General features: G+C 35.3%; 1 protein-coding gene across 1 annotated transcript in view; it reads right to left on the reverse strand.

Moving 5' to 3' along the window:
- Nucleotides 1–26099, reverse strand: part of KNTC1 (kinetochore associated 1) — a 36806-nt gene that overhangs the window by 4858 nt on the left and 5849 nt on the right. Inside the window, exons 12-55 of the mRNA XM_074159787.1 lie at nucleotides 25744–25842; nucleotides 24928–24971; nucleotides 24749–24814; nucleotides 24578–24653; nucleotides 23802–23927; nucleotides 23619–23708; nucleotides 22496–22557; nucleotides 21965–22076; nucleotides 21056–21199; nucleotides 20768–20824; nucleotides 20584–20685; nucleotides 19336–19452; nucleotides 18696–18839; nucleotides 18314–18412; nucleotides 17775–17878; nucleotides 17512–17617; nucleotides 16692–16826; nucleotides 16167–16286; nucleotides 15326–15395; nucleotides 15183–15250; nucleotides 14318–14610; nucleotides 13475–13647; nucleotides 13186–13285; nucleotides 12070–12206; nucleotides 11134–11190; nucleotides 10467–10630; nucleotides 9850–9954; nucleotides 8863–8991; nucleotides 8340–8456; nucleotides 7837–7946; nucleotides 7386–7596; nucleotides 6944–7033; nucleotides 6439–6610; nucleotides 5957–6015; nucleotides 5573–5800; nucleotides 5329–5391; nucleotides 4196–4406; nucleotides 3979–4088; nucleotides 3414–3463; nucleotides 2956–3034; nucleotides 2155–2273; nucleotides 1155–1290; nucleotides 689–784; nucleotides 369–425 (exon numbers count right to left, since the gene is read on the reverse strand). Coding sequence (XP_074015888.1) covers nucleotides 369–425; nucleotides 689–784; nucleotides 1155–1290; nucleotides 2155–2273; nucleotides 2956–3034; nucleotides 3414–3463; nucleotides 3979–4088; nucleotides 4196–4406; nucleotides 5329–5391; nucleotides 5573–5800; nucleotides 5957–6015; nucleotides 6439–6610; nucleotides 6944–7033; nucleotides 7386–7596; nucleotides 7837–7946; nucleotides 8340–8456; nucleotides 8863–8991; nucleotides 9850–9954; nucleotides 10467–10630; nucleotides 11134–11190; nucleotides 12070–12206; nucleotides 13186–13285; nucleotides 13475–13647; nucleotides 14318–14610; nucleotides 15183–15250; nucleotides 15326–15395; nucleotides 16167–16286; nucleotides 16692–16826; nucleotides 17512–17617; nucleotides 17775–17878; nucleotides 18314–18412; nucleotides 18696–18839; nucleotides 19336–19452; nucleotides 20584–20685; nucleotides 20768–20824; nucleotides 21056–21199; nucleotides 21965–22076; nucleotides 22496–22557; nucleotides 23619–23708; nucleotides 23802–23927; nucleotides 24578–24653; nucleotides 24749–24814; nucleotides 24928–24971; nucleotides 25744–25842 — 5007 coding nt within the window. The remainder of the gene's footprint in view (nucleotides 1–368; nucleotides 426–688; nucleotides 785–1154; nucleotides 1291–2154; nucleotides 2274–2955; nucleotides 3035–3413; nucleotides 3464–3978; nucleotides 4089–4195; nucleotides 4407–5328; nucleotides 5392–5572; nucleotides 5801–5956; nucleotides 6016–6438; nucleotides 6611–6943; nucleotides 7034–7385; nucleotides 7597–7836; nucleotides 7947–8339; nucleotides 8457–8862; nucleotides 8992–9849; nucleotides 9955–10466; nucleotides 10631–11133; nucleotides 11191–12069; nucleotides 12207–13185; nucleotides 13286–13474; nucleotides 13648–14317; nucleotides 14611–15182; nucleotides 15251–15325; nucleotides 15396–16166; nucleotides 16287–16691; nucleotides 16827–17511; nucleotides 17618–17774; nucleotides 17879–18313; nucleotides 18413–18695; nucleotides 18840–19335; nucleotides 19453–20583; nucleotides 20686–20767; nucleotides 20825–21055; nucleotides 21200–21964; nucleotides 22077–22495; nucleotides 22558–23618; nucleotides 23709–23801; nucleotides 23928–24577; nucleotides 24654–24748; nucleotides 24815–24927; nucleotides 24972–25743; nucleotides 25843–26099) is intronic.

The raw sequence follows: 26099 nt of genomic DNA on the forward strand, positions 1-26099 counted from the left end.
TGACCCACTGTCAGTGGAAGAAGCCTGTCAATTTTCTTTTCTTTTTATCCTGGATGAATCATTCCCTAGTATTGCTTTCCTCATCTCATAGTCTAAGGTCTAGCCATATTTTGACTGATGGTAAAATTACTCTGTCCAACTTTACAAAACCCTCCAAGTAAGTGTTTACTGAAGGAACCACAAGTGCAAAATATGCTATTTCAGTGCTTGATAATGATACTCATCTGCATATTGTATTGCCATAAAAAGTCATTCCAAAACTTTTCAAGCATAGATGAAATGGCATAGAAGGCTGCCATTCACACTCACAAACAGGATGCTAAGCTCCTCTTAAGTGAAGAATAAGGAGTCACAGAATATTTACTTACCTCCCATAATGAATGAATCCCAGTAATTGCTATCAAAACTCTTCTCAGATATTGAATCTGAAAAAAAAATATTTCATTATAAAACGCTACAGTGTTTTTGAAGATTTGGCAATAATCTACAGAACTGCATTAGGCTTCTTGTCTTGTCTGCAGTCCCTTAAGGTACCTCTGTTGCTTTGGGAGGAGTAACTGATGCATATAGAAATAATGGTTTACAGTAAGTGTATAGTTTATGTATCTATCACATTCTTTAGAAATCAGTGGATAAAAAAGCCTTTTTCTCACCTCGCTACAGAACTTCATGCTTCAAAATTCCTTACCATATTGAAGCCAACGAGTTTCTGTAGGAGGCCATTCCACAGCTGGGAATCGTATACTTTGTATTCTAGACTGAGTTCTGTCACCAGTCTAACAGCCTGCAGGAGAGCAAGGACACGCTGCATTTTAATATACATTCATGGTCTTGTAAGGAAGGCTAAAGCTTTTTTTATCTGTCATTTTCAAATTTTAGACACGCATGTGTATATTTCAACTAAAGAACAGATCACTTCTGTTTTATGGCTATAACTTGGAAGTTTTACTGTTGAAGTCTTAATAGAATAGTACACATTTTTTGTCATATGCTCTTGTCTGTCTGTTATTGTCTAAATCTCATTTACCTGACCTTGTCTTCAGTGTCAAGTTAGCTGTTTACAAAACATACTTGGTAACACAAAGTAATTGTCAAAGTTAAATTGCAGACAAAGTATAACAAACAAAGAATTACAAAGGATTTAAAAATCATACCGTGGGTTCATGGCTGTGATTCTTCCACAGCCCCTTGATCATTCCTTCCTTAGGACTCTTATGAAATGATTCATAAGTATATGGGATATTCAAGATTTCAAACTCTGCCAGATAAACGCAGCATTTTAGAAAATACCTGTAAAAAAAAAAAGTCCCCCCAAAACCATGAGTTAATGATATTTACAGTGACTATTATATTATAAATCACATAATCAAGCTCAGGACAATATTGGAAAAGTGTTCTATTGCTTTAAAAAAAAAAAAAGAAAAAATAACATAGATTGTATTTGTACTTATGAAGGAGATTTTAATGAAGTAAAAACCTTCTGCTAATTGCTTAGGGAAACTTCATTCACCTGAATGATGGATGGCCTGGATCATCTCTAGAGACAAACTAGTTACTATAACTCTTAAAACTAAAATTTAATTCAAGCACAGAGACTGCATATTTACAGAAACCCCTATGTAGCTCTTTGGCATGGTGTACTCTGAAAACATTGCTTTCCATTAAAAAGGCCCTGATTCCAGATTATCAACATTGAAATTCTATTCTGGATATTTTCTAAGGAAGTTAGTTCTACAGATATTTCCAGAGAAACAACATTATTCTGCTGGGATTTTGGTTCCTTATTTTTGCAGAGGTCTATGTCTCTGTAAGATGACCAGTTCTGAACTCTGAACAGACTACGATATATATCTGAGTGGGAGAAAATGCTTTGGTTACTAGAGAAGTAACTGCAATCTATGCAAAAAGGAATAAAATATTTTCAATGTAATGTCATACTACTATCAGGTTTACAAATTAGGACAGTGATGTACTAGACTGCATTACAGTGAAGATAAAAGATCTAATTATACTCTTCAGAAACAGATTCTAAAAGCTCAAAAACCAGATTAGTAAAAAAAGAATTCTCCAAATATCGCATATTTCTTTCCAATGGCTGTTAAAGACCAAGAAAACATCGTTATTAAGGAACACCTTCAGGAAAATTCATCTTACTTTACTTCCTCAATGGGTTTCTTGAAGAGCGTTTCCACAGTTTTGGTATCTGCCAAGTAGAGCAAACACTTTAGTGCCCTGCTCCTGTGAACAAATGTCAGCTGAGTGACACCAATCGGCTGAGCGGGGAGAAAAACACAGTGAAAAGTCACAACAACTGGCTGAACAGCTAGAAAGAGGGTTATATATGTCTAGCATGATCCTTCTCAAGATATTTTTTTTTTTTATTAATTTAGTGGAAATACATACTAAGTAACAGACTGGCTCACACTTAACTTTTATACCAGTTGAAATTTGTCAACTTCATAGAACACTACTAAACTAGGTGGTTTTCTAGATTTAGGACTATTAATGCAGGCAAGAAAAATATCTGTGATATATAGTATCAAAAATAAATACATTTAGGAAGTGTGAAAGACTGAAAGTTAAGGTTCTGCTAAAATATTTTTACCATTCTGCTTTAATTCCACCCAAAGTGAGCCAATGTATTACAGCAGCTTAAAGCACATTCTAGAAAATGTACAATGAAGTTATTTTCAGACAATATCAACAATAAGTTTAGAAAACCCAGAGTTCAAAGGCTGCTCTTGACGGTCAATAGCAAAATTCAATGAACACCAGTTTTACCCCAAAGGAGGTGGTGGGGAGAAACACAGAGCTCATACAGATATATAAACTGTATAAAACACAGATACAGAGGCCTTAGGTTGAAACTCCTACAGTTATGCAGACACCACTTGATTTCAGTAAGAGGTAAAAGTTTAATAAGTAGCAAGCTAAGACAAGAATTCAGAAACTTACAGATGTGGCAGATGTTGTAATTGCAAAAAGCAGTCTTGAACTATAATCCACAGGGTGTGACTGAAGCAGATACATAACTCTGCAAAAATGCATTTGTTTTTAATACAAGTAGAGCATAGCTACTGAAACACAATGTATCGATATTCACTGAAATGTAAATATATTTCAGCCTCAAAAAGGGAGTAAGGATAAGAGATTCCAAGGATATAGAAAACAAGGAGAAAACCTCCAAATAGCTACTCTTAAGCACGCATTTATATCTGTAAATTATTGCAAATGGCATTTCATTGCATAAGGAAGTATCTGATGATTCAAAACAGATGTCACCAGAAAGTAAAAATAAGAACACAACAGTAAGTTCTGAATCACACACACTGTTAAGTTTCTTAAAAAAGCCAGATATAGTTAAACTTGCAAGTTAACAATTCACCATATTATATAGAAGACAACACACATACCTTCGGAGTTCTCCATCTTCCAGTACATGTCCAAAGATTTCCTGAGTTTTCTTTAAAAAGACATGAAAATCTAGCTGTGAGAGTCTTCTAAATTGTTTGGCTAAATAGCTGGGTCATATCCTTGCTTAAACCCTGTCTTAAAAAGCTGGGCGTCCATGCTAATGCAGCCAAGGAAAGGAATTCTGGTTTTATCAGTCCTTTATTTAACTGTACGCTCGGCAGCCGACACCATTCCTCAGTCTGCAAACTGGTATTTCGAAGCAGAAGCTATTTACAACTCCTTTAGGCTGGCAACAAAATCTTACTGTAGCACCAAAGATAAGATTTTAATCTCTATACAGAAAGGAGGGAAAGCATGTCAAATCATTCTCACTGGAGACAGTGGCGTACAACAATATTAGAAAAGTATTGAAATCGTTAGTAGTCTGAATTCAGATGCATCTTAAATAGATTGATGAGTACTAAAGGCAAATGGTGCAAAATAACCTTAGTCTTTTGAACAAGTCATAAAAATATATGTAATTGGCCATTTTTCTCCAAAAGCAAATCTCCGGTGGTGACTTACTTCTGAGGGCAGTCTACTTGGGCACAGCCACTTCTCCAGCAGTATATCCCAAATTTTGTTCATATCCAAACTGTTGATTTCAGCGATCTCCTTGGCTGCCATATGGATATCTATATAAACAGGTAGAGACAACGGATTTACAAACTAGTATTGTCTCACTTAACATTTTCTAAGGAGCATCTTTTTGCTCCTTTGAAACCAGATTATGGACACTTACCTGGGTAATCTCTGCCAGTTGGATTTTGGATTCTTTGGTCTATGCTGTGGTGTTCGTAGAGTAAAATGATAAGATTTGCTGGTTTCCCAATATATTTTAAATGCTCTCCAGTGTTCAAGTTATGTGTTATTAGAACATTTTCTGTTGCTGATCGCTTATACTGCATATATAATTTCTTCTGTAGGACTTCTGCTTTTTCATGTGAATCATCCTTTAGACAAGACACCACAGTTTTATATAAAACAACCTCTTTTTACTCAAAAGCACTAGAAAAATAATCTTAACTTCTTATAGTCTAAAACAGTGAACTGGGTATCAAGACCTGTTTTTCAGATGTGCCCCCATAACTGTACCTACAGGTATTTTTTCTGTAAACAGACAGTATTAACCAGGCTGCTCTAGCAAGAAAACGTAAACAAAGGTATGTTGTGAAAAAGCCAAATAAAATATGTATCACATGCACCAGTATGTAAAATTAAGACATTTTGAGGTAAGACGGAAAAAAGATTTAATATCAAACCTTGGCTGCTAGAATTACAGTTTAATTTTGGCACAATTCTATTCAAGGATGCGACTATGTATCAGAGAACTACTTAGTGTGCACTGTGTCTCAACTCCATGGCGAGTTTGATATTTATAAGCAAGGCTGATATTCTTATTCACCTTTTCCTACCAACCATGTAAAAAATGAGCCTGAGGATCAAGTCAAAGCAGACTTTCTTTATATATACTACTACAAATAGCTAAATGGTCTTGGAACTCAAAGCAAAAGTTAATAATGCTATTGATCTAAGAGCTGGAACAGATTCCAAGTCATTCTCCTGCAGCAAGAAAAATGCACATAACAGCAGAAAGAAGAAATTAGTCTTCCTTAAAACTGTATATTTTTTTGTCCAGCCTCCAAGAACTGCTAAGCTTAATTTTTGCCAGGTTGTGAACAGGAGAATGTTACTGGACAGAGAGGGTTCTTCTGAGGGCTCACTTACACAGTCACTTCCACAAAAGACAGTACTTCCCATATTAGGGCTGGTTAAGGTACAGTTTACACCCCGCTATCCAAAACACCAAAAGACAAAACACTAACATAAGTACCCCACTGTAAAACAACAGTTTTGCAAGTAGTTTACAATTACCTTAGCTGTAGTATTCTTTAGCCATTTCTCAGCTAGATAGAGACAGAATTTAAGTGCCTGAATCTGGTCAGGACCTTTTTTAAAGAGAAAAAGAAGGAGGGGAAGGAAGTAAATAAAGTAAGTTCTAACAAATCCTTTCCACAGTGTACAGAATATCCATTTTATATTCATAGAATATCCATGGCTTTTCTTTGCTCAAGCCTATTCTCCTCCTCCCATTACTTCACCCCTCAAGTCATCCCACATGCACCTTACCTGTCGGAAATTCTTGTGCAATCTTGTGAGCCGTAGCTACCGCCCACTCGGGATTAATTATGGACAACAGATATGACTGAATTTTCTGCACAGTTTTAGTTGTTTCCTTGTTAACTACTGATGTATATCCATTGTTTCTCATTTCAAATATTTTTGGTTTCAATTTCTTAACAAACACATGCTGAGCTGCAGACATGTGTAAGATATCCAGTGAAACCTAGAAAAATATTAAAGTAGATTAAGAGTTGTCAGAAGTTCTATAGTGAGGCCAAAATCATGAAAAAAAAAACCCAACCAACCAACTCTGAGAGCTCTTTTTTGTGGGGGTGAAAAGAATAGTTTTGAAATAAATCCTTTCAAGATGCTACTTTACCTTCATTAGTTTGGAGATCAACAGAAGTGTTGGGAAGGATTCCTCACTTAGCTCTGCAGCTGAAAAGAAAAAGAGAGCTGTGTGCAACAGTATCACAGCCCACCTGCAGCTTTCTCTATGAAAGGAAGCACTTTCAGTTGATTGTTAGATGCAGCCCTCCATTGGGAGGGAAAGAATATAATCTTAATTACCCACACTGGCCTGGGAAGTGGGATACGTGGGTTGATCTTTGAGAGGTCCTAAGAAAAGAATCTGAGGACAGAATTCTGCATTGTATGTATTGTCTCAGCTCCACTGAAAGCCAGTGGCATCACCAGTAGCAATTTGGGAGCACGAGTGCTTTCAGAAGTACTTGGGATCAAAACTGCTTTAATAAAGAAGTACAATTCATATAAAATGTATACTGTAGAACTTTAAAGTTCATGGATAGCAGAGAAAGGGAATCGTATGTATATCTAGCCACAAAAAAATGCTGAACATACATATAATGTTCCAGAAACATCGTGCGGTTCTAAAGAATATCAGATGAAAGGGCAGCCTGGTGTGAGCAGCTGGAGACAAGGGAATCCCATGCTCTAAGACATATTGGTGTTCTAGGTCTACAGGTGGAGAAATTCTTTTATAAGATTCCAGATGTTTGAGGAGGCTCAAAGCCTAGGGGGGAAAAAAATAAAATAAATAAAAAGCAAGGAAAAAGCAAAAAAGCCACAAGATGACTATATTTCTCCCTGCCCGCCCAGTAAACATGCCTGTCCTGGAGACACATGGTTTTTTGGCAGAGTTGGTACATATCTGTAGAGTTTTTATCCCTGCTATGAGCCATTGCTGAGAAACAGCTAGAGATCACTAATTCTTCAATGTTATTTTCTGAATGTGTAGATAGAATAATTCAACTAATTTCAACAGAATCTTGAATTACTACATTCATAAATAGACAAAACAATACGGATGTCATTAGCAAGGTAACAACAAGATATTTGGACGTACCTGATTCAGCTGGATACTGGTGTTCTTTTCATCAGCGTTTTGCATTGCTTTCAGGACAATTTCAAGAGTTTCATAGTCATAAGGATCAAGCTGTTCAAAACAACAATCTATTTTATAAGATCTCAGATGATTTGCCTTATAATAACATACAACTGAGTTGACTTTTTCCAATTTTAATACCAATTATATTGACATAACACTGAAGAAACAGTACAGACATAGTGACATACTTCTCTTGTTTTTTCCTAGAGAAGTAGAAAACTGAAACTTAGCATTTATGTTCCTTTAGCAAAATTGGAAAAAAATAACCTTATCAAATTTCTGTGGAATTATTAATCTGCCATTAAAGTGACATGCAGCATGTAAGACTAGATGCATATTACGGGGATTCTCTCTGCCTGTTTTGGTGCATTGTTTTTTTGTTTTGTCTTTTTTTTTTTACCTTATACAATATTCCACTGAGACTGGCAACCAGATCTTTCGTGCTTTTCAGTAGAGGAATTATTTCTAGCGCTTTAGCCAGTAATGCGGAATGAGGCTGCTTCTTAGCGTTTTCTACAGAGTCATCTTCAACATGATTTGCGTGAGCATTCTGGAGGAGAAGTGTTTCAATGCAAAGCTGCAGCGCGTCATCACTGTCCAGCGCGAAAGTACTAGAAGAGGACAGAGTATTATTTTGTCTGTGACCTTTGGTGTCATCAAGGTGCTTATTTCCTTATGGCTAAATTCTCCAGACCAGTATGTATTCTGATTAATACTTAAAAAAAAAAAACACCAAAAAACCAAAGCATTTGCATATTACATTAATTAGGATCTATTTAAGCTAAACTAGATTTCAGTAAGCATTGTTACTACAGCAATAATTAACACAATTGATTTGCTTCAAGTATTACCTGCAGTAATTCAATATAAGCTCTGTGTCTACTTTTGGATTTTGCACCAGCGTTCCTATGAGCTCCTTCTTCCTCATTGGTGGTTGTCTAAATACAGTTTCGAAAGAAATCTGCAGATAAATAAACATTTTATCTTCTTTGGGAAGAAGTCTTTTAGACAATACCAAGACTAATTCCTTATATAGCCAACCTTCTATGTTTTCTTTAGTTTCAGAGATTTTCAGAGCAGGAAAAAGCAATGCATTTACTTACAATGCCCTGTGGCAAATAATACTTAAGCACGTAAGAGTTCTTATAGCACCTTCAAATATTGCATTTCTCAGTTTCTGAGGTTTATTGAAGCAGACAAGCAAATGAAAAATTAAAAACAAAACCTCCACTTTCCTTACATTTGAATGGGAAATCTGACTAAAAATCACCATAAATCTCAGAAGATACTGACATTTACTCAGTCAATGAAACCCTGAAAGAAATTTAAAAAAATAATAATAAATCAAACTTACACCGAATTTACCAAGCAGGATACCCCATTCTGCATCAGTAACCAATTCTTGGAATTTGGTTTTTTCTTTTGCTTCACCACACAGGTCAGCAAGCTGTGCTCCAACAACAGCTACTGCCTAAAAGGAGTGAGAAGGAAAGTGAATACAAGTATAATAAATAATCTGGAAACTGGGAATCCTAAAGTCTAAATCCTCAGATGAACTTAAAACGATTCATAGATAATCACACAACTATGTAAAATGAAAACAAACCTCACAGAAGGTAGTATCAGGACTACTCCACCTCCTGAGTTGGCAGTTCAAAGCTACTTTAAAACTGAATTTCTTACACAATCTCACACTACGGTAAAATGAGGTGGCTTCTCTCTCAGTGGTGCCCTAAAGGAGGAACTTGTTCAAACAGCTATACCCGTAATAATGGCAAACTATTGCACTTTGGTATGATATTGCTGATGTTTTTTTTTAAAGAAACTCTTTAACATTCTCTTATTTGCTGAAGAGATCCATTGCCTTCTGAACTTACCAAAACTTTTCTGTAATTTTGCCATGTATTGTTTATGACATCCCACAGCTTCTTGAACATATCTTCCTTGGGCAAAACTGTGCAATATCCCAATGCCAGGTTCTGATCTATGATACGACAGCTGAATACCTGTGTTTTAGGAAAGAAAAAACGTTATAAACGTAAGGAATTTATTTTAGTAGGTCTCTTTGTATAAAGCATAACATAAAAAGTACTCTGTAATTTAGAGGTGTACGGGGCCTTTAAGTTAGAGGGGAAAAAAAAGAATAAAAATGCATTTTAGGTTTTAGAACTTAAAATCTAAATATACTGAAGCCAGTCTAAAATTAACTTCCCTTAGTCTAAACTGCCTTAGAAGATGATATACTGCAGGTTTTGCAGATAGCTTTTTTTTTTTTTAAAAAACTCCCCTCAGCTAGAAGTCTACAAATCTAAAATGAAACCAGGATTGAAAACGAGAGAGAGAATACCTACAGAACATAGAGGCCATTATTATAATTTAGGAGTCCTTAAAGGATCTCACAAAGACGAAGGTCCCACTGTACCTAAACTTTCAGGCAGATCAACCAGTGTATGATCAAAGAGCCATAGTCCATAAGAGGCTCAGATACGCCAGGGCTATGGCATGTGGCTGCCAGCAAGGCGGTGTCAGTTCAAAGGCTGCTCAGAAACACATGCTCCAGCCGTAGCAGGAAGCCAGGCAGCTGGGACTGAGAGCCACTCAGCCCACCCTGGCCCCATTCTGGTACTGAGAGACGAACGAGGCTGTGGAACCCAGTCCCTCCCCACCACTGCAATGCTGTCACTACTTCCCTTCACCTTCTTTATGGTTTTCCAAGGTGTGTGATTTTTCCAGAATGTGTGGGTTTCGTGGTGTTTGGACATAGGACGATCTCAGAACAGGTTTTTTTAATAGGAAGGGTAACCCCTTTCTTGATAGAGCAGAAGAAAGGGGCTCACTCTTACTCTTTTTCAGAGCATTCTTACCTTGTGTAGTAAGGTCAGGATAATGGTCATAGTTACTGAGGTGCACTTCTGTTTCAGAGCAACGAGAAAGCTTTTGGTTTCAGCTAGCATATGGCCATCATGTAACTATTGTAAAATAAAAGATAACATATGGTTAAAAATAAATTCTAAACCTTCAACTTCTCCTGTTGTTTATAGCATAATATAAGGTACTATAGTAATTGTAATTTCGGATTTAAATAAGGTCTTATAAAGATCTCTTCTACTGTAGAGGAATGTTTCATGAATATTCTACTTGCAACTTTTCCCATGCTAACCAATGGTAAAACAATGTGAAAGAACATAATAAACCATTATTAACATTCATTTTATTCCTGGTCTCCCTGCAGAGACTACAAGTTTAGTTCTGAAAATACTTTGCAAAGAGAAACAGAGGACAGTGGAAAAATAGGGAAGAAACTACCAGCTCCTTTCACAAAATGGCTCAACATCTGATCAAGTGGTACTAATTCTTTTTAAGGTCGTGGCAATAGCTTTTCCCATACCTATCAGATTCTTATAAGTACTCTAAAGCTGTTAATAGTTGTCATGCTTCTGAGATTTACTCTCTGCAAAATTCAGCATTGTCCTTGCCATACCTTTTCACTCAGGGAGAAATCCATGTTGTTTGATACACCGTGTTGAAGGCAGGATCCAAACGAACTGATGATTAGCCGCAAAGCCAGCTCGCACTGACTGCACTCCATGAGGTTCTGCAGCATTGCACAGATGGGAGTTCTAACTGGCAGCAGAAGGTTCTGTCCTGTCATACATTTTGAAAACAAACAACCCCAGAAAATAATTAGTATATTTATATTAAGCATATTGTTCTTGGACTTAATATCAGAACGGTTTCTCTTTTTCTTCATTAAATTTACAACACAAAATCAGCCTTAGCTCCCTTAGAAACCTTAAATTTTCAAGGCTTTTAATTTAATAAGGACTTAATTCAAAAACTAGAAGTTGGTCATCTTCATGAAAAGGCTCTACTGGATCCTAGCCCATAGTGGTAGAGCTTCTATACTGAAGTACAGGCAATGACAACATGCCCAAAATCAAGTGACTGAATGGTAGCAATTACCATCCAAATTGGTGTGTTCTGTACTGAACCAAGCCATCCTCCTAGAATACGGCTTTAAGTGGAACATCTAGGCACTTATTTAAAAAACTATGACTTAGTCCTGCTTGTGTAGGTTTAATTTAAACCTCACGTTTTCTAGTGGTCTGGTTTACATTTTTAGCATGGTGAATCTGCCATCGTGATACCTTTAGTAAAGGCACAGTTCGCCAGGCTTGTGGAGTCCAAAGGATAGAGCTTGTTCTCTGAAAGACAGACAAACACACATCAGCAGAGTGCCACGATCTCAGCAACACTCTGTAGCATGGAAGTACCTTAAAAATACTGTACTTCAGGGACGGTTTTTTACTGGGTCTAATCAGAAGTTATTTTATAGGAGGGAATATCTTTTCAAACACACAAAGGAATACAAACCAACAGGTGTTAGTAACTACTTTGTGTGTAAATCCCTGTCTTGATGAGACAGTCATCATAAACACTTCATCTGTGAAGGTAATAAATCTGTTCAAATCAATCACGTAAGTATATCCTTTATGGGTAGATTTAGCACTGTGCAATAGTATTTGCAATTCCGTGCTTTTTAATATACCAATGACACATTAGGAAAGAGAACATTTACATCAAGAAGTATTAAAAAGAAGTAATTTTTAAGTCTTCAGTACTTCTTTTACAGATCTGAAAGTGACTTTTTTCAGTATTGTAGAGTTCTGTTTATAATACCTGAAATTTTCAAAAAGTTGTGTGTATCTACAATGGTATGTAATACAAGGACAAGCATTCTATAATAAGCTGAAATTCATTTTGATAAAACCCTGTCTCCATTAGTGGCTACCAGAAGATGTCTGGAGAAGATAAGAACAGGGCAAGTTTATAGTAACACTTTTCCAGAGCATTCTCCATGTCCTTGGGTATTTGTCATGCAGATTCTCCCTGAACCAGAACAAAACCCAAGGTCACTTTATATTCTATACCCCCCAGCAACAGATATTTCTTCCCCGACTTTGCCTAATTGAGATTTCTGAGGTGATAATTTCCACATGTGGTGAATTACTTATATTCCTAGATAAAAATAAATATGAAATACAGTTTGTATACTGACTCCATGTTCAGGAAAGCAAGTTTACCACAAACAGGCAGAAGAGAAGAAGTAGTTTCATATGCAACTGGAAGAGCTATCTGTGGATCAAGAACTATTCCATCTTCATTAAAGAAGTCATTGTAAGTCCACTCTTCATAAGGATCTCTATCTTCTCCAAAAGATGTTGTCTAAGTAAGATCATCAAAAGTACACACAATAAAAACAACAGCTAATAAGTCTACTAAGGAACCAAGTGTTGCAAGAGATTCCAGATATGAATACAGGATTAGAACATGATATTCTTTTTGAAAGTGGATTCTATTATGCTACTTTTTGTTAAGTGGCTAGTAGCATTAACCACATTTCCTACTTAGAGTGGCCACATCTCTCTTTAATGTTGCAGTTATTTAGTTGTACAGCCAAAATGCATTTTTAATTAATTTAATGGAGGCTTTCATAAACATTCTTGGCAAAACATTACAAGCAAATATTTTTCAAGTGGATCATTTTTTAGCAAAATAACATTCAGTGCATAAATATGCTTGCCTGGCCACTTTGATCTACTCCACTCAAACTGTAAGAGCCCATTCATTTCAACTAGCCTAAAGCACTGCTTGACCTGAACAAAAAACAAAGATGCTATTCAAGAACTCGACCCATCTTAAAGTTTTACAAAACTGTTGGGAATGCCTTCACATAATACATGCACTTAAAAATCAAACCCTCCCTGCCATAGTTTACCTATTTAAAAAAAAAACAAACAACCAAGCCAAGCTTTTTTAAAGTCAGCTCTCTAAGCTCCCTAGCAGTTCTAGGAGCAGCTATTCAATAAAATCACTAATATTTTCAGTTGCATTAGAGGGATTTATTATACTGAAACGTAAGTGGAATATGCTACTTGTGCTTGTGCCATAGTTGCACTGCTTTTAGTACTCAAATCAGTTTACTCTGTGTACTGATTTATCAGTACACTCATATTCAGGGCAATTTTTATTTATAGAGCTGGGGCGGGTGTGTGTTTTGTTGTTGCTTTTTGCTTTTTAAACAAACTGATTAAATATGTCTGGAGAAATGGAAGAAAGAAATATATGTATAGTTAACACTAGTCTGTCAATCAAGACATTACATACACTAAAAAAGTACAATTAAGTTAGCAGAAAATACCTTTGCTGTAAATCCATAGTTTTCTATTTGGCACTGTCTGTAAATTTCCTTGGCAGCCAATGTATATTTACATAGTTCCAGACAATCTAATAGCAAATCTGTAGAAATATTAAGATCATTAGCATACTATGAATGGAAAGTTCGTATGTCCTATTAAAAGGAATTTTTTGCAGCATTTATTTTTAAAGAGGCGTATATAGAAATTGCCTTTGTTTTCATGTTTATTAGATATTGTTTGGAAAGTTGGATTCCCAACATAAACACAAGTAAGTGATAATTGTAATTACCTGGACTACATGCTGTAGCTGCTTGACAAGCCATTTCATAGATCACTGCTGGAAGATTCATGTCTTTAGGAGTGATCATTGGAACATCACCTCCCAACATATGACAAAGCCTTTGACATACTGAAAACAGCAGCTTCCCTGTTTCTTCATTACAGTGATTTTCATAGAACTCCCTATTAAAAAAAAAAAAAAGGATGTTAAAAAAAATAGATCTTAGGGCTTTTACTTAAGGCCATATTCTGTTCTAATTATTTAATTCTCTTTTACTTATTTCACCTGTATGACTCACTGCAACTAAAACTTCTGTGACTGAAGTGAATAAATACAGCGGAGCTTACCTCAGAGATATATACTGAAGCACACAGAACATGTTAATTATAAAAAATATACTTAAATTTTCATCTCATCTTCTAGGGGAGGTGGTAGCAAGATTAAATTATCTGACAACCTAAACATGAGGCAGAGACCAGCTAGAAACCTGGACATGGTATGTACAATAGTTCTCTTCTATCTGTGTAAGCCATGTATCCGTGTAAGTCTCATAATGGTTATTTAATATTGTACCTTACTTATCTCTCACTGTAAAACCGTAGGGAATCTTCTTCTCAGTAATCCTCTTATGGCAAAAACCAACGGCAATTTTCAGAGACTACACTTAACTCTACACGCAATATTGTATACAAGCAATATAAGCATATTGCTTAAACACTCATTTTCAGAAAAAAAACCTAAACAAACCAAACCCTTTCCTTTGCTCTATATCTACTTACTTATGCAAAGTATCAGAAATAGTGCAAAAAAGCCCACTAAAAGTTATAATCTTGAAAACTTCTGCAGTTTTACCTGCATATTTTTACTGTGTCTTCAACTTTTCCAGCATCTAGTGCTCTCGAGGCCAGTTCTTCTCCCAGTTCTTGCTCTGACCTTTGCAGGAGCAAAGCCAGTCTGTACAGCCTTGATTCAGTAGAACGGTTCTTGCTTTTACTATCTTCTGAATTGCAATTCATTATCTGCACTCTTCTAGTCTTTGACAGAGACCTGACAGTTTCATAAGCTTTTATATGCTCCTCAAGAAGCCTAGACATCAGTGAAGGATTCCTAAATTCTTCAACTGAAAGAAAGATGTCAAAATCTTCCTGTAAAAAAAAAAAAATTAGAAATTTTTATTCATGTAATTTCCTTTAAAAATGTTGTGGGGGTTTTTTGGTGGGTTTTCTTTTTATTGTGTGTTAAAATGTTTTTATTTCTTGTTTCATTCTGAGGAGTACTTTCAGTATGAAATTGACTTTAGTGGTTTCTACCAATTACCAATTTATGTAATAAATTAGAGAATTTTGCTAGGCAGTAGGTAAGGATACTGCATGCTCAAATGCTGTATTAAATAATTTAAGTTTACAAACCATAATAAGACCTTAATAAAATATTACAGTACTCTACCATGAAATCTTTGAAGTGTTAGCAATTAAGACTTTTGGGACAGTATCTAATTTTTTGGTTTAAATGGACAACTGAGTTCTAGTAATTGGGAACTTTACAGGCATTCTTTAAATTGCTAGATTAGCCCTAGAATCTCTTTGATGTCAATATTAAAAACAACCTTTATGCATAAGTTGCAAATACAATTAATTTTTAATATCATCCATGTTATAAGAACAACTGGAATAACTACAGTAAATCAAAAGCGTTTTGAAACTATTAAGATACCCACCTGCAGGGCAGCAAGTGTTTCAAACATTTTTAGGTTTGCTTCACACTCATCTTTCTTCAGAGGATTGTCTGTTGGAGAAGAAAAACAATTACTTCCTGACTCCACTTAAAAACAGAAGGTGAGATTTTTAAGTTTAAGCTTACCTTTTTGAATGCTGAACAGGAATTTGAGGACTTCCACAAGTGTCTTAGTCATAAACATTTGTGTTTTGTGCTGCAGGAAAGGAAGAGGTTAACGTTTTGTTTCATAAGATGTTGCCAGTAACAGACAGGGACCCTCAGGCTTCCACTCTATTAAAATACAATGCAATGCTCTAAAAACCTCCCAAGCAACAATTCTCAAATCTAAGATACAGCCCGTTGAAGAGCAAGGGAACAGAAAGTTATTGTAAATAGGCATCCTTTATAGAAATAGCTGAAATATATACTACACACAGTGTGTTAGCTCTCACAGAAGTTTTGAAAATACCCACCCTTCTCCCTTTGTGCTTCCTTCCCCTGCCCATAATAACTCCCTAAAACAACTGTTAACAAAAATTCCCTTCCGTGGTTGCAAGACCATAATGTGTATTGTCAACTGTGAAGCTCCAACTCACTTTGGTGCGTGGCAAAGCCACACCTACAGTTTTTAAATGGATGTTTTCCAATAAGAACTGGAAAATATGCAGGACTAGAGGTATAATAATGCAGCAGGATTTATAAATTTTTAATTGAATTGATAGCCATGCCACTGTGTGGAGATGCCTTTAAAATTACACAAAATAATTGTATAGTACACAGAATCAGAATAAACTCAAGTTGGAAGAGGATTCAAGAGGTTACCCAGTTCAACCTCTTGCTCAAAGCAGGACCAGTTCATCATCCCTTTTTGCTGGAAGACCCAGTTTTTACATTATGCATCCCCTACCTTTCTTTAAGCATGTAGGTAAGAACAGTATTTAGAATAACTTGTGCACACACTTTATGATGTGAAATGACTTGGTACCTCTTCAGAATTTTCTGCTTTATTCTGTAATACCAGAGTTCCCCATATAGTCAGTCTCTCTGCAACTTTCTCAGCTTCATCCAGACTCAGAGATTTTAACAGAGTCAGAGATTCCTCTCCCTGAAAAGAAAAAAAAAATCAGAAATTATCAAAAGATAAGGGCATTTGCTTTTTTAATGTTGGCAAGAAAGCAACTTGACCCAAAACAACTCTAGCAAAAACAGTATGTGAAAATATGTAGGGACTTCAGTTCCAAACTTGTTTTGTGTACTGTGGGTCATAATTTTCATCCTTTTTCTGCCACATCTGAAGGATGGCTCATGATGTTTAAAACTCTGACAGAGGTCTCATTTTCAATGTTAAGTATAGGCAGTTATGGGTACAGATTAATAGAACTGTAATGAATAAAAATGATACGTAAACTGTGTATAAGATTTCAGCAAGTAGTACAACTTGCCCTTGTTTTGAAAATAGGCCTCAGTGTCTTTAAATTCTGAGATCAGCTGACATGAATTATTTTAGTACCCTTTCTTTGTCAATCAGGTCTATCATCCTCAGAATGTAGACTTCCACCGTGGGCAACATGTATGTTGCTACAATTTTCAAAGCATCCTCCAAAGACGTAGGGGTATCCTGTTTAAGAATGTATTTCACCAGCCTCTGTAAGAAGAAAACAGATAGGAACTTTAGTTTGTTGATGTACAGGACAACAAAGGAAGGCATTTATACACACTACTTCTGCACTGTAATTGTACAGTGCAGTAAGCAAGTTACATAGAAGTTTAAAACTTTTATCTAGAGAAAACTTGACTAAAGCCTAAATGGGGACTTGTGCAAGAGAATTATCATGGAACTCTCAAAATCCAGGGGACTCATCCTTGCCACAGGATGGCAAGGAACTTTTCCAGAAATACTCGTGTTTTCTCCCTAGTAAAGGGGAGATGATAAAAAAAAAAAAATATATAAATAAAAAAAAAATTGCCAGGTATCATTCACTGTGACCTTAGGAGAAATTGGATCTGAAGTCTTGAGAGGACTTAGCCTTCCATTTTGTTAGCTTCCTCTTTTCTTTCCTGCCCCCCATATAGAAACTACTGTATTATCAGTGCTGTGCTAATCGGGTTGGGCTAAACTAATCTGTTAATTCTTAAAAAAAGTGAGCTTCCAGGAAAAAACGTGTCCCAATGGGACAAGAAAAACAGGTATTGATAAGAAGAGGGAACTACCAGTTGCTAAGATTTTTATTTTTTTTTTTTAAATCTGGCTTCTAATACCCCATGGAAATACATGCAGGCAAGTGTAGGGATTTTTGTTTAATACAAGTAAGAGTAATCTGATCACTTACCATTATCATCTGCTTGTCCTTTAAAAGATTAGTATCTCTTATCCCATAGTCTCGCAAAAGCTTCTTCATCTCCATCAGTCGGTAACTTTCCTGCAGTAACTTCACTCTGTGGACAAATTAGCCTATTATCAGTTTGTTTGCTACCTACAGCTATGTGATTTAATCATCACGCTGCATCAGATACATAGTATTTCCTCCCAAAAAGAGAATTCTAATTGAAAGTACACACAAAACTGAGGTGTAGACCATGGATGTTGCCTTACTTGACATGATTCATTTCCAAATGCCGTTTTACCAACTGCTCCACTGCTGCACTCCATGGTACCATAGCACCATGCATTATCTGTAGAACTGCATCAAATTTGAGCTATAAAAGGAACATAAAGAGCTTACTTTTCAAAGTAAGTTATAAGGTAGTCTCTTGATATATTGCTCACATGTGATACTGATTCATTTAGGCAAGCATTTTATTTCCTGACCCAATCTCCACTTGCATAAAGGGCATTCATTATCATAATATGATGTGTCAAGTTAGATTAGAAAATGCTTATAGCAATTTATGACACTGTAGAGCCTGAGTTTCAAACATATGAAAGCTGGTGAGTTTTCCATGTGATGACATCAAAACTACTATTAAATTCTCAAGAAAAGAACGTCACATGGGAGATTACTAAAATAGAATAGGCAGACAGCATACTATCTGTTCCTCCTCATACCACTCATGTAAAAAAGTACTCATATGCTTATGTAAAAATTATGTGTTTCATTCTGAACCGATGTGTTAGAGCCACTTGATACTTACATCAGTATCAGAGATACAGCCAATGACAGCTATTGCCTTCGCCTCCCATGCAGTTTCAAATACTGAAGTAGACCGTGTACGACAACGTTCTAGCAAATCCTGTATATTTTGATAAAGATTATTAGGATATTTGAATTCAGAAAAGATAGGAATATCTTGTAATATAAACAAATGAAAATTTTTTTGGACATTAAGGGACTGATTTGGCTATCTTCCCTTGTATCTGCTAATATCTTATTAGCTTACTCCTGTCAATGAACTTAGTTTCAGTAATCTGACAGCTGGTTCTGAAATTCAAGTGTAAATTAAAATGGTCATCAGATTTGTTTTCTGCTTACTCATGTTTAAATAGCTTGCTTCAAAAGGAAGAAAATATGGATACCTTTATATACTGTAGAAGAAGTTCATCCTTTTGTAGATTATGTTTACACAGGTAGGGTTTTATAAACTTCTCCAAAATGGATGGGACAAGCTCTGGTGCCAGAATTTTATCAAACATGCGAAACACGATAGTAGTTGCATTTTCCTGGGCAGAAAGCAGAACAATGCCATGTTAGAACATCACATGTTAGTACAAAATCCTTTACATCTCTAATGAATAATTAAACATCCGGTGTCCATTGAAATCAACTGAATGATTTAAAGAACTAGCTTCTATTTGAGCTAAAGAGGGATGCTTTCTTTTACAAAGTCCTTATTGTTCAGTAGTACTTGTAATTTCTCTGTTGCTAGTGTTTGCTCCACAATATATCATCTGTAATGAACTGCGAATCCTGGAATTTAGGCCATACCTTCTCATAGTATCTTATGTTATATATTTATACCCACAGTTGAAACAAAATTTATAACAAATACAACATATCAAATAGTCTTAGCGGCTTATGAACACAAGTTTAACCAACCAATCCATCAGGATTCTTGTTTTGTCTGACTTTAAATTGCATGCTGTAAGATTTCCCTCCTTCTCGGAACAATCCACTCAATCTGCTCAAAAGCATTTTTGGAAGTGTCTGCAGAATTACCTTTTCAAAATCACAGAGTGCCAGCCTGCAGTTGTATTTTCTGTACAGATTTATCAGTTCTTGTAAATCATTTACCAGCTTCTTTAACCTGTGCACCTCTTCACAGTCACTACATCTCTGAAAGAGTGTTTAGAAGTGAAACATTAGAATCTTGAAGACCATCAAGTGCTGTCATAAACAGGAAGAACACAAATTATTATCCACACCTCTGGTATAAGACAAGGGTAGTTGACTTACAATGCAGTAAGAAAGATTCTGGTAACATATTAGGAAAAGATTCTTTCTAAATATAAAGGCAGCGATGCACTAGTGGAGCGTGCAGAGGGAAAAGCGATGAGCATTTCATTCACTGAAAGGCTTAAGGACAGATAAGACAAAGGGCTGGGAACAATGTACCTACAGCTGACATTTTCTTTGGAGACAGAACCCTATTTTTAATGCGATTCCCAAAGAAACCTCACAAACAATTTTGATGCCTTGCAATCTTGAAGATTTTCTGAATATACACGCTGAGCTGTTACCTTTATATGGCGTACAAGAAAGAAAATCAAGTAGATGTTGAAAGTGGGACTCAGTAAATTTTCCTTCTTTCCATTACACACTGCGAACTTGGGATTTGGGAGTTTAAGACTGATCAAACTAATGGAGAATGTCAATGTTTCCAATTTTTAAAATGAACAGCTGGTTAGCTTTAAGCTTTATCTTTTTCCACTTTTATATTACTACTTTTATGGATGCTAATATACCAAGGATATATAACATACATCATTTATTTGCATTTGCACTAATTCAGTATTCATAACCTTACAGCTTGCTGATTTTTAATACCTGTTTCCTCCAGGCCATAACACATGCTTAATTGTAATTAATTTCTGAAAATTTGACAGAGATGAGACACGTTTTTAATTAAAGTTCATAAGGAGTATATTTACTGAAATTTAAGTGTTTTGTAGTACTCAGGCTTATTTGTGTACTACAGAATAATCAAGAATATTATTAATATTTAGATTATTAATACACCTGTTAAAGGGTATTAATGTTGCACTGACTTCTTTTTTTTTTTTTTTTTTTTTTTTTAAAAATCTTTAAACCCAAGAAGATTTGGGCTCAGTTCCTTCCTTTCATGGTATTAAGTCAATCTTCACCAAAACCAACAGTAACCTAATTATCATTCGTTCCAACTCTAGCACAGAGCATATGTTCTGAAGTCTCTTAGTAGTAAATCCTTGTATTTGCTACATTTCTTACCAAAGGAGTCCACCGGCCAAAAGTTGTCAGTCCCATTTCACCTTGATTTTTACTTGTAAAAAAAACCTCTGCCATTTGGAGTCCATTTTCTGGCCAATTTGCCTGTCCAAAACAATTGATATTAGCAAACTACATTATACATGTAGGAATACAAGACATACAAAGTTTCTGCAGTTTGACTTACCTTATCCGTTAATTCAAGGTTTCGAGCACCTTGTTCCAGCCATTTTGCTAATATTTTCTAAAAAAAAATACAATTATAAGTAGATTAATGCTATCTATTAAAGCAAAATTCACCATTAGATTTTTTTTTTTTAAAAGAGATCATTTAAAATATAAATTCTAGGGAAAAGAATTCCTTTAAAGGATAAAGGAACAACGTTCTGACATTCAAAAATAAGTCTGTAGGTTGGACTATAAAATTATCTTAGGCTGAGAAAATGACTTTTTGCATTTATTAAGTCAGTCTTACCTGGCCCTTTGGCACAACTCTTCTTAAGAAAGGGATCACAACATCTTTAAGCCACAAGCATAGTTCCCTCAAAGGAACAGTGAAATGAATGGCATTAAGCAAGTTCTCCAGCATTTTCTCATCAAACCTGCTTTCAAAATCTGCCTAAAATATTAAAACAGAACAATTACAGATATATGGAGTACATTTTTATCTGATACTTTGTAAAGCTGTTTTACTAATAGGAAGAAGCAATAGATTTCACAAATAAAGAGAGAAAAATCGCAGTAATCATAGACAGGAATTTTTAAAAAAATAAATAAATATAGCCCTGTTCAGAACAACTAGAGCTTGGTCTTCTTAAACAAGACCTAATTGAAGCAATTTCTTTGCAAATTACGGTGGCAGGATCATGTCCTATTACTTTAGGACTTGCTCTGTAGTTCTGTCCCAGTAAGAAAAAAAGAGACGTGGACCTGAAAGTCCTGCACTAAAGAATATAATAGCCCATAGTCACTATTATGACTGTGTCATTCAGAGCAAGGAGTCTATGTGATTATTTTTAAAGGATGTCAAGGTAGGCAGCAAATGTCCACTTACAAATTCTGAGAGCTGTGCTTGCAAGAAAGTAAATGGAAGATCATAACTGCCACAGAATAAATCAAAGAATTGTCATCCTTCAGACCTAGAAATATGCAGTCTGACATCAGAAATACCAGTTTATTCTTAAATCAATACGAAGTTCAGCCTTCTAAGGAGCTAAGTGTACAGGTAATCATTATGAAAATAGATGAGATTCTGCCATAGACCTTTGCTTCTTTGAGGAGCTGTTTTGTAACCGCATCAGTCTGATTCTGTTAAATAAGGCTGGAAAATTTAAGAGACTTAGCGTACTCCATAAATACCAAAAAGATGTCTATGCCATCTCACCTGATGCCGCAGCCAGAGGTACTGTGCACAAGATAAATTTCCTTCTTCTAGCTGGAAAAGGATATTCTTGAAAATGTCTTCATTATTCAAGAATTCTGTCCAAGCAATCCCACTAGAAGCAAGAGGAGTAAAAGAAACTCTGTTGCTGTTATATGTCAATATTAAAGGAGTTGGGGGGGAGAACTTCAAACTTTTTCTAGCTAGTACTGTATGCTGTAAGAAACAGCAGTAGTGTTACATCATGTGTGCATAAAATCACACCTCCTCCTTTATATGTTAAGTAAATTAAAAAAAAAAAGTATACACAAGATAGTGCATGTGCAACAGATAATACATGTTTTCAACATATAGGATGACTCAACCTCTCTGCATTCTCCCTTTTCCACAGCAGAGGATGGGAAATTTCAGGAAGAGACAGGAGGGTTTAAAGTTTAATGAACTAAAACAAAAATAAAAAAATCTTCATTTCAATGGCACATACTTAACCATTACAATTAAATTTACTTCAAATCTTAACAAACAAAAACAAACCTGAATTTCTCTAATCCAAAAGCTCCATAAAAAGTTGTAAGCCTTGCCTGAGCTCTCAATACCTGAATGCAGACAAGAGATTTAAGGTCAACACCTGGCTTATCAGTCATATTATATTGTTAGAATAACCATCACAAAGAGGAAGAATGGAGGAAAATAAAGACTTTTCAAGAATTTCAGTTAATTACATATGTAAGTTTGTTTAATAAAGCATTAATCCAAGATTTCAATTATTTAAACACTTTACACTAATTCTCCTTGAATTAAATACCTAAAAGCACTTAAGAAAGCTTAGTCTTTCAGTTTCTGGAACATCTGAAAATTAATCTTTCTATGATTGAAGGAATTGCTTATTTCTGAAACTGTCATTACTGTGGTTCTCTTTCATACTATAAAATATAATCTTGTTTAGACTTTTTAAAGTTCAACAGTAGCACAGTTTTTAAAAATCTACATCGTAATTGTTTATCATGTGATACTATGGGGCCTAGAAGTTTGTCCTCACCTCAGTTATGGATAACGGAGCCTCATCAGATGATGGAGCAATGGTTTTATATTCTTTCTTCAAGATCTGAAACAAATACATTAAATGGTTTGGCTGACAACTCAGTACATGCAGAACCTGCCAGACAGTCCTACGAATTTAATAAAGACACAAGCAAAAACTTAGTACCTCTGTAAAGTGGCATCTTTATTTTACAATGTTAGACTCTGACTGGATTTCTACATTACGCAGGATCAGAGAGAAAATATGTATCTCTGATTCTGTCTGATAAGGCAGGAAAGACTAAAATAATGAAAACAAAAAAGGTGACATATTTTGAGCTTTTAGTCTTGAAATTAATACTTAAAAAGGTACTTAAAAAGACTATTACTCAAAACTAAACACCTACATTCTGATGTGAAAGTAAAACTGTAAGCTCTTTTTTGCCCTTAAGCAACAGCAAGAACAAGGTTGGAACAAGCCTTTCCTCTTCTTCATGTTTGGTAACATACAATTTATAACACATTTACTTTTTGAATGATTGTAAGCGGTTTGAAGATGTCCCCCCTCTCAAGTTGTACAGAAGCATGTAATAGGAATGGATGAGTATAAGTAATTTAAACAAATAAAACGCCTTACTCTGACTTTAGCGTAGTTCAACATTTCATGAGTGGTTTCATAGAGTGGCCATGGAGCATTTAGGCAGTAATCCACAACAAATTGGCTATCCTGTTTACATAAAGAAACAACTGGCATTAATTCCAAGCTCCTTTATAATTTGAATTACTTTATTAGAGGCAGACGGTAGAAATAAAAACATACTTGAATTTTTTGCAAATTTTCTTTGGCTTCATTCACAAGATCCAGCCAGACGTCGTGACCGTAACTCCCAACAGAAGCTGAAGCCAGTTTCTCTAAAATAGTGTTTGCTTTCACTTTGTACACAAGCTGTTTAAAAAAAAAAAAGAACAGTTTTCAGTTCAATGCAATTAAATTTTAAGCAGACAATCTTCAACTGAAAACTCTAGACTTCTGTTCAGAATGTTTTTTGAGATAAAGTGTGTCCATTGAATAATTTAATTACAGAAATGGATTACTAATTAGTCTCTAACAATTGTGGTATCTTTTCATCTCATCAGCTAAGCCTGGGGTTTTCCTTTAAAAAAACCATAACAAACCAAAAAAGCTGAGAGAACATTCAAATTGCATTGTCTGAATAAATCAGTTAATGAAGCCAGACTGTGTTAACAAATTCATGTGAAAATTCCTTTTTTTTTTTAGCAACGTTCTTTCCTGCTACTTAAAGGGACAAATGTCCCTCCTCCTGATCCAGCAGCACTTAGATCAGAAGAGGTACTTCTGCACAATTTCTCATTGCAAGGTTTGTTAGTTAATTTTAAATAAAAACATAGTTCACCATGCAGTTGTCTAATTTTGAATCAGCTATCAAGTATAGCGAGTTGCTTTGTAAGGTAACATTCCACTATATTTGTAGTGTTTTTAATACTTTCTGTTGGACTATAGGGCAATATCCTTGCTCATAAGTTCAGTTATACTAATTAATCTCCAAATGTATTTATCAATAATGGACAACTTACCTCAACATCTAGTCCAAACTGAATAGCAAAATTCTCTGCTTCAGTGAATTTGTGTTTGTGAAGTAAGCGACTTAGTCTAGGGGTGAAATAAAGTAAAGTATGCTACTTCAATAGAAGTGCCAAACCACGGATAAAAAAAATAATATAATAGTCTTGCATGGAAACTAGTACCTATTTTCTGGTAAGGCTTCAGTTAAACTTCTCATCACAACAATAGAAACTGGGCCTTCAGAGGGTCTGCGGATGAGAGGGAACTATGTGAGTTTATCGACTGTGAAACAACTATATGTAGAAGTAATCTGCCATTTTTATATAGTAATAATCTAGTAGGAAACAAAACATTGTCTTACTTCTGATGTTTTTCATGAATTCCTTCCAAGAAGTATATTGTATCCTGTAGCATGCAATAACAGAAATCATTAGGTGATAAGGCAAATCAGTCATAAAAAAAGCACAACTGTAATGGATTAAGTGTTTCTTAATCTAGAAACAAACTACTGCTTTTCTCTCAGGTGAGTTTGTTGGGGTTTTTTAACCCCAGATCATCTCAGATCAAAGAAAAGGGACATATTAAACATTATTTTCTCCACTATGTAGCTGCATATATAATCTTTTCTGCCAAGCGCCTCACACAAGGTAAGCAATTTCATCAGCTTTGCGTTTTATTGCGTATCAGATCCAGATCTTAGGACATTCACTTTCACAATCCCAATGAAGAACCACTGACTTCTGACGTGGTATCCTCTCACATACCCAGTCCACTTCACCAGTCTCTATAACATTCCTAATTCATAAAGTTCTCACCATCTTTTTTGACCTTCTTTTGTTAAAGTCTTTATAAGAGAGCAGTTTAAACAGGAAAAGAAGTAATTTGCTCATCTAAACTTAAATAAATCTCAAATAAATAAATCTTTGCAAGGACAACTGGCAGGAATATTAAAATAGACCTGGGCCTAGAATTAAACCATTCAGTTTGCTATATATTGTATCTTTCTCTCCATCCTTTGGGGACATCATTTAATCTTTCTTTATACAGTTCCTGCACAGTTTCTTGCACAAGTTGATTTTAATTTAACAAGAATAACACAGTACCCTCTTTAATAATTATACCTATTAAGACAACTATATTTCTTCAAAGAACAATATCAAAAATAATCAAAACATACTGTGCCAATCCCACTTTGGACAAGTGAAGAAACAACAGATACTTCCAAAGAATAGAGCGGCTGCATAGTGGGCAGTGCAAAAACCATTAGACTTCTCGTCTGTAAAAAAAAAAAAGAAAGAAACCAAACAAACAAGTCAGAATTTTTTTTTCTCATACACTGCTGACAGTGTTGTGCACAATATCATTTCAGGATTCTTACGGAGTTAGACGGAAGACACTGTTTTTATAAGATGTTATGAAAAAGCAGATCTCTACAATTTGAGAAAATTTAATGAAGTTTTAGCTGTTGCCTCTATATATAGGCCTATTATATGTAATTAGACAGGTTTCATTTAAAAAATTGTATAGTTTTAT

Source organism: Numenius arquata, chromosome 16 (genome assembly GCF_964106895.1).
Source record: "Numenius arquata chromosome 16, bNumArq3.hap1.1, whole genome shotgun sequence".
Lineage (NCBI taxonomy): Eukaryota > Metazoa > Chordata > Aves > Charadriiformes > Scolopacidae > Numenius > Numenius arquata.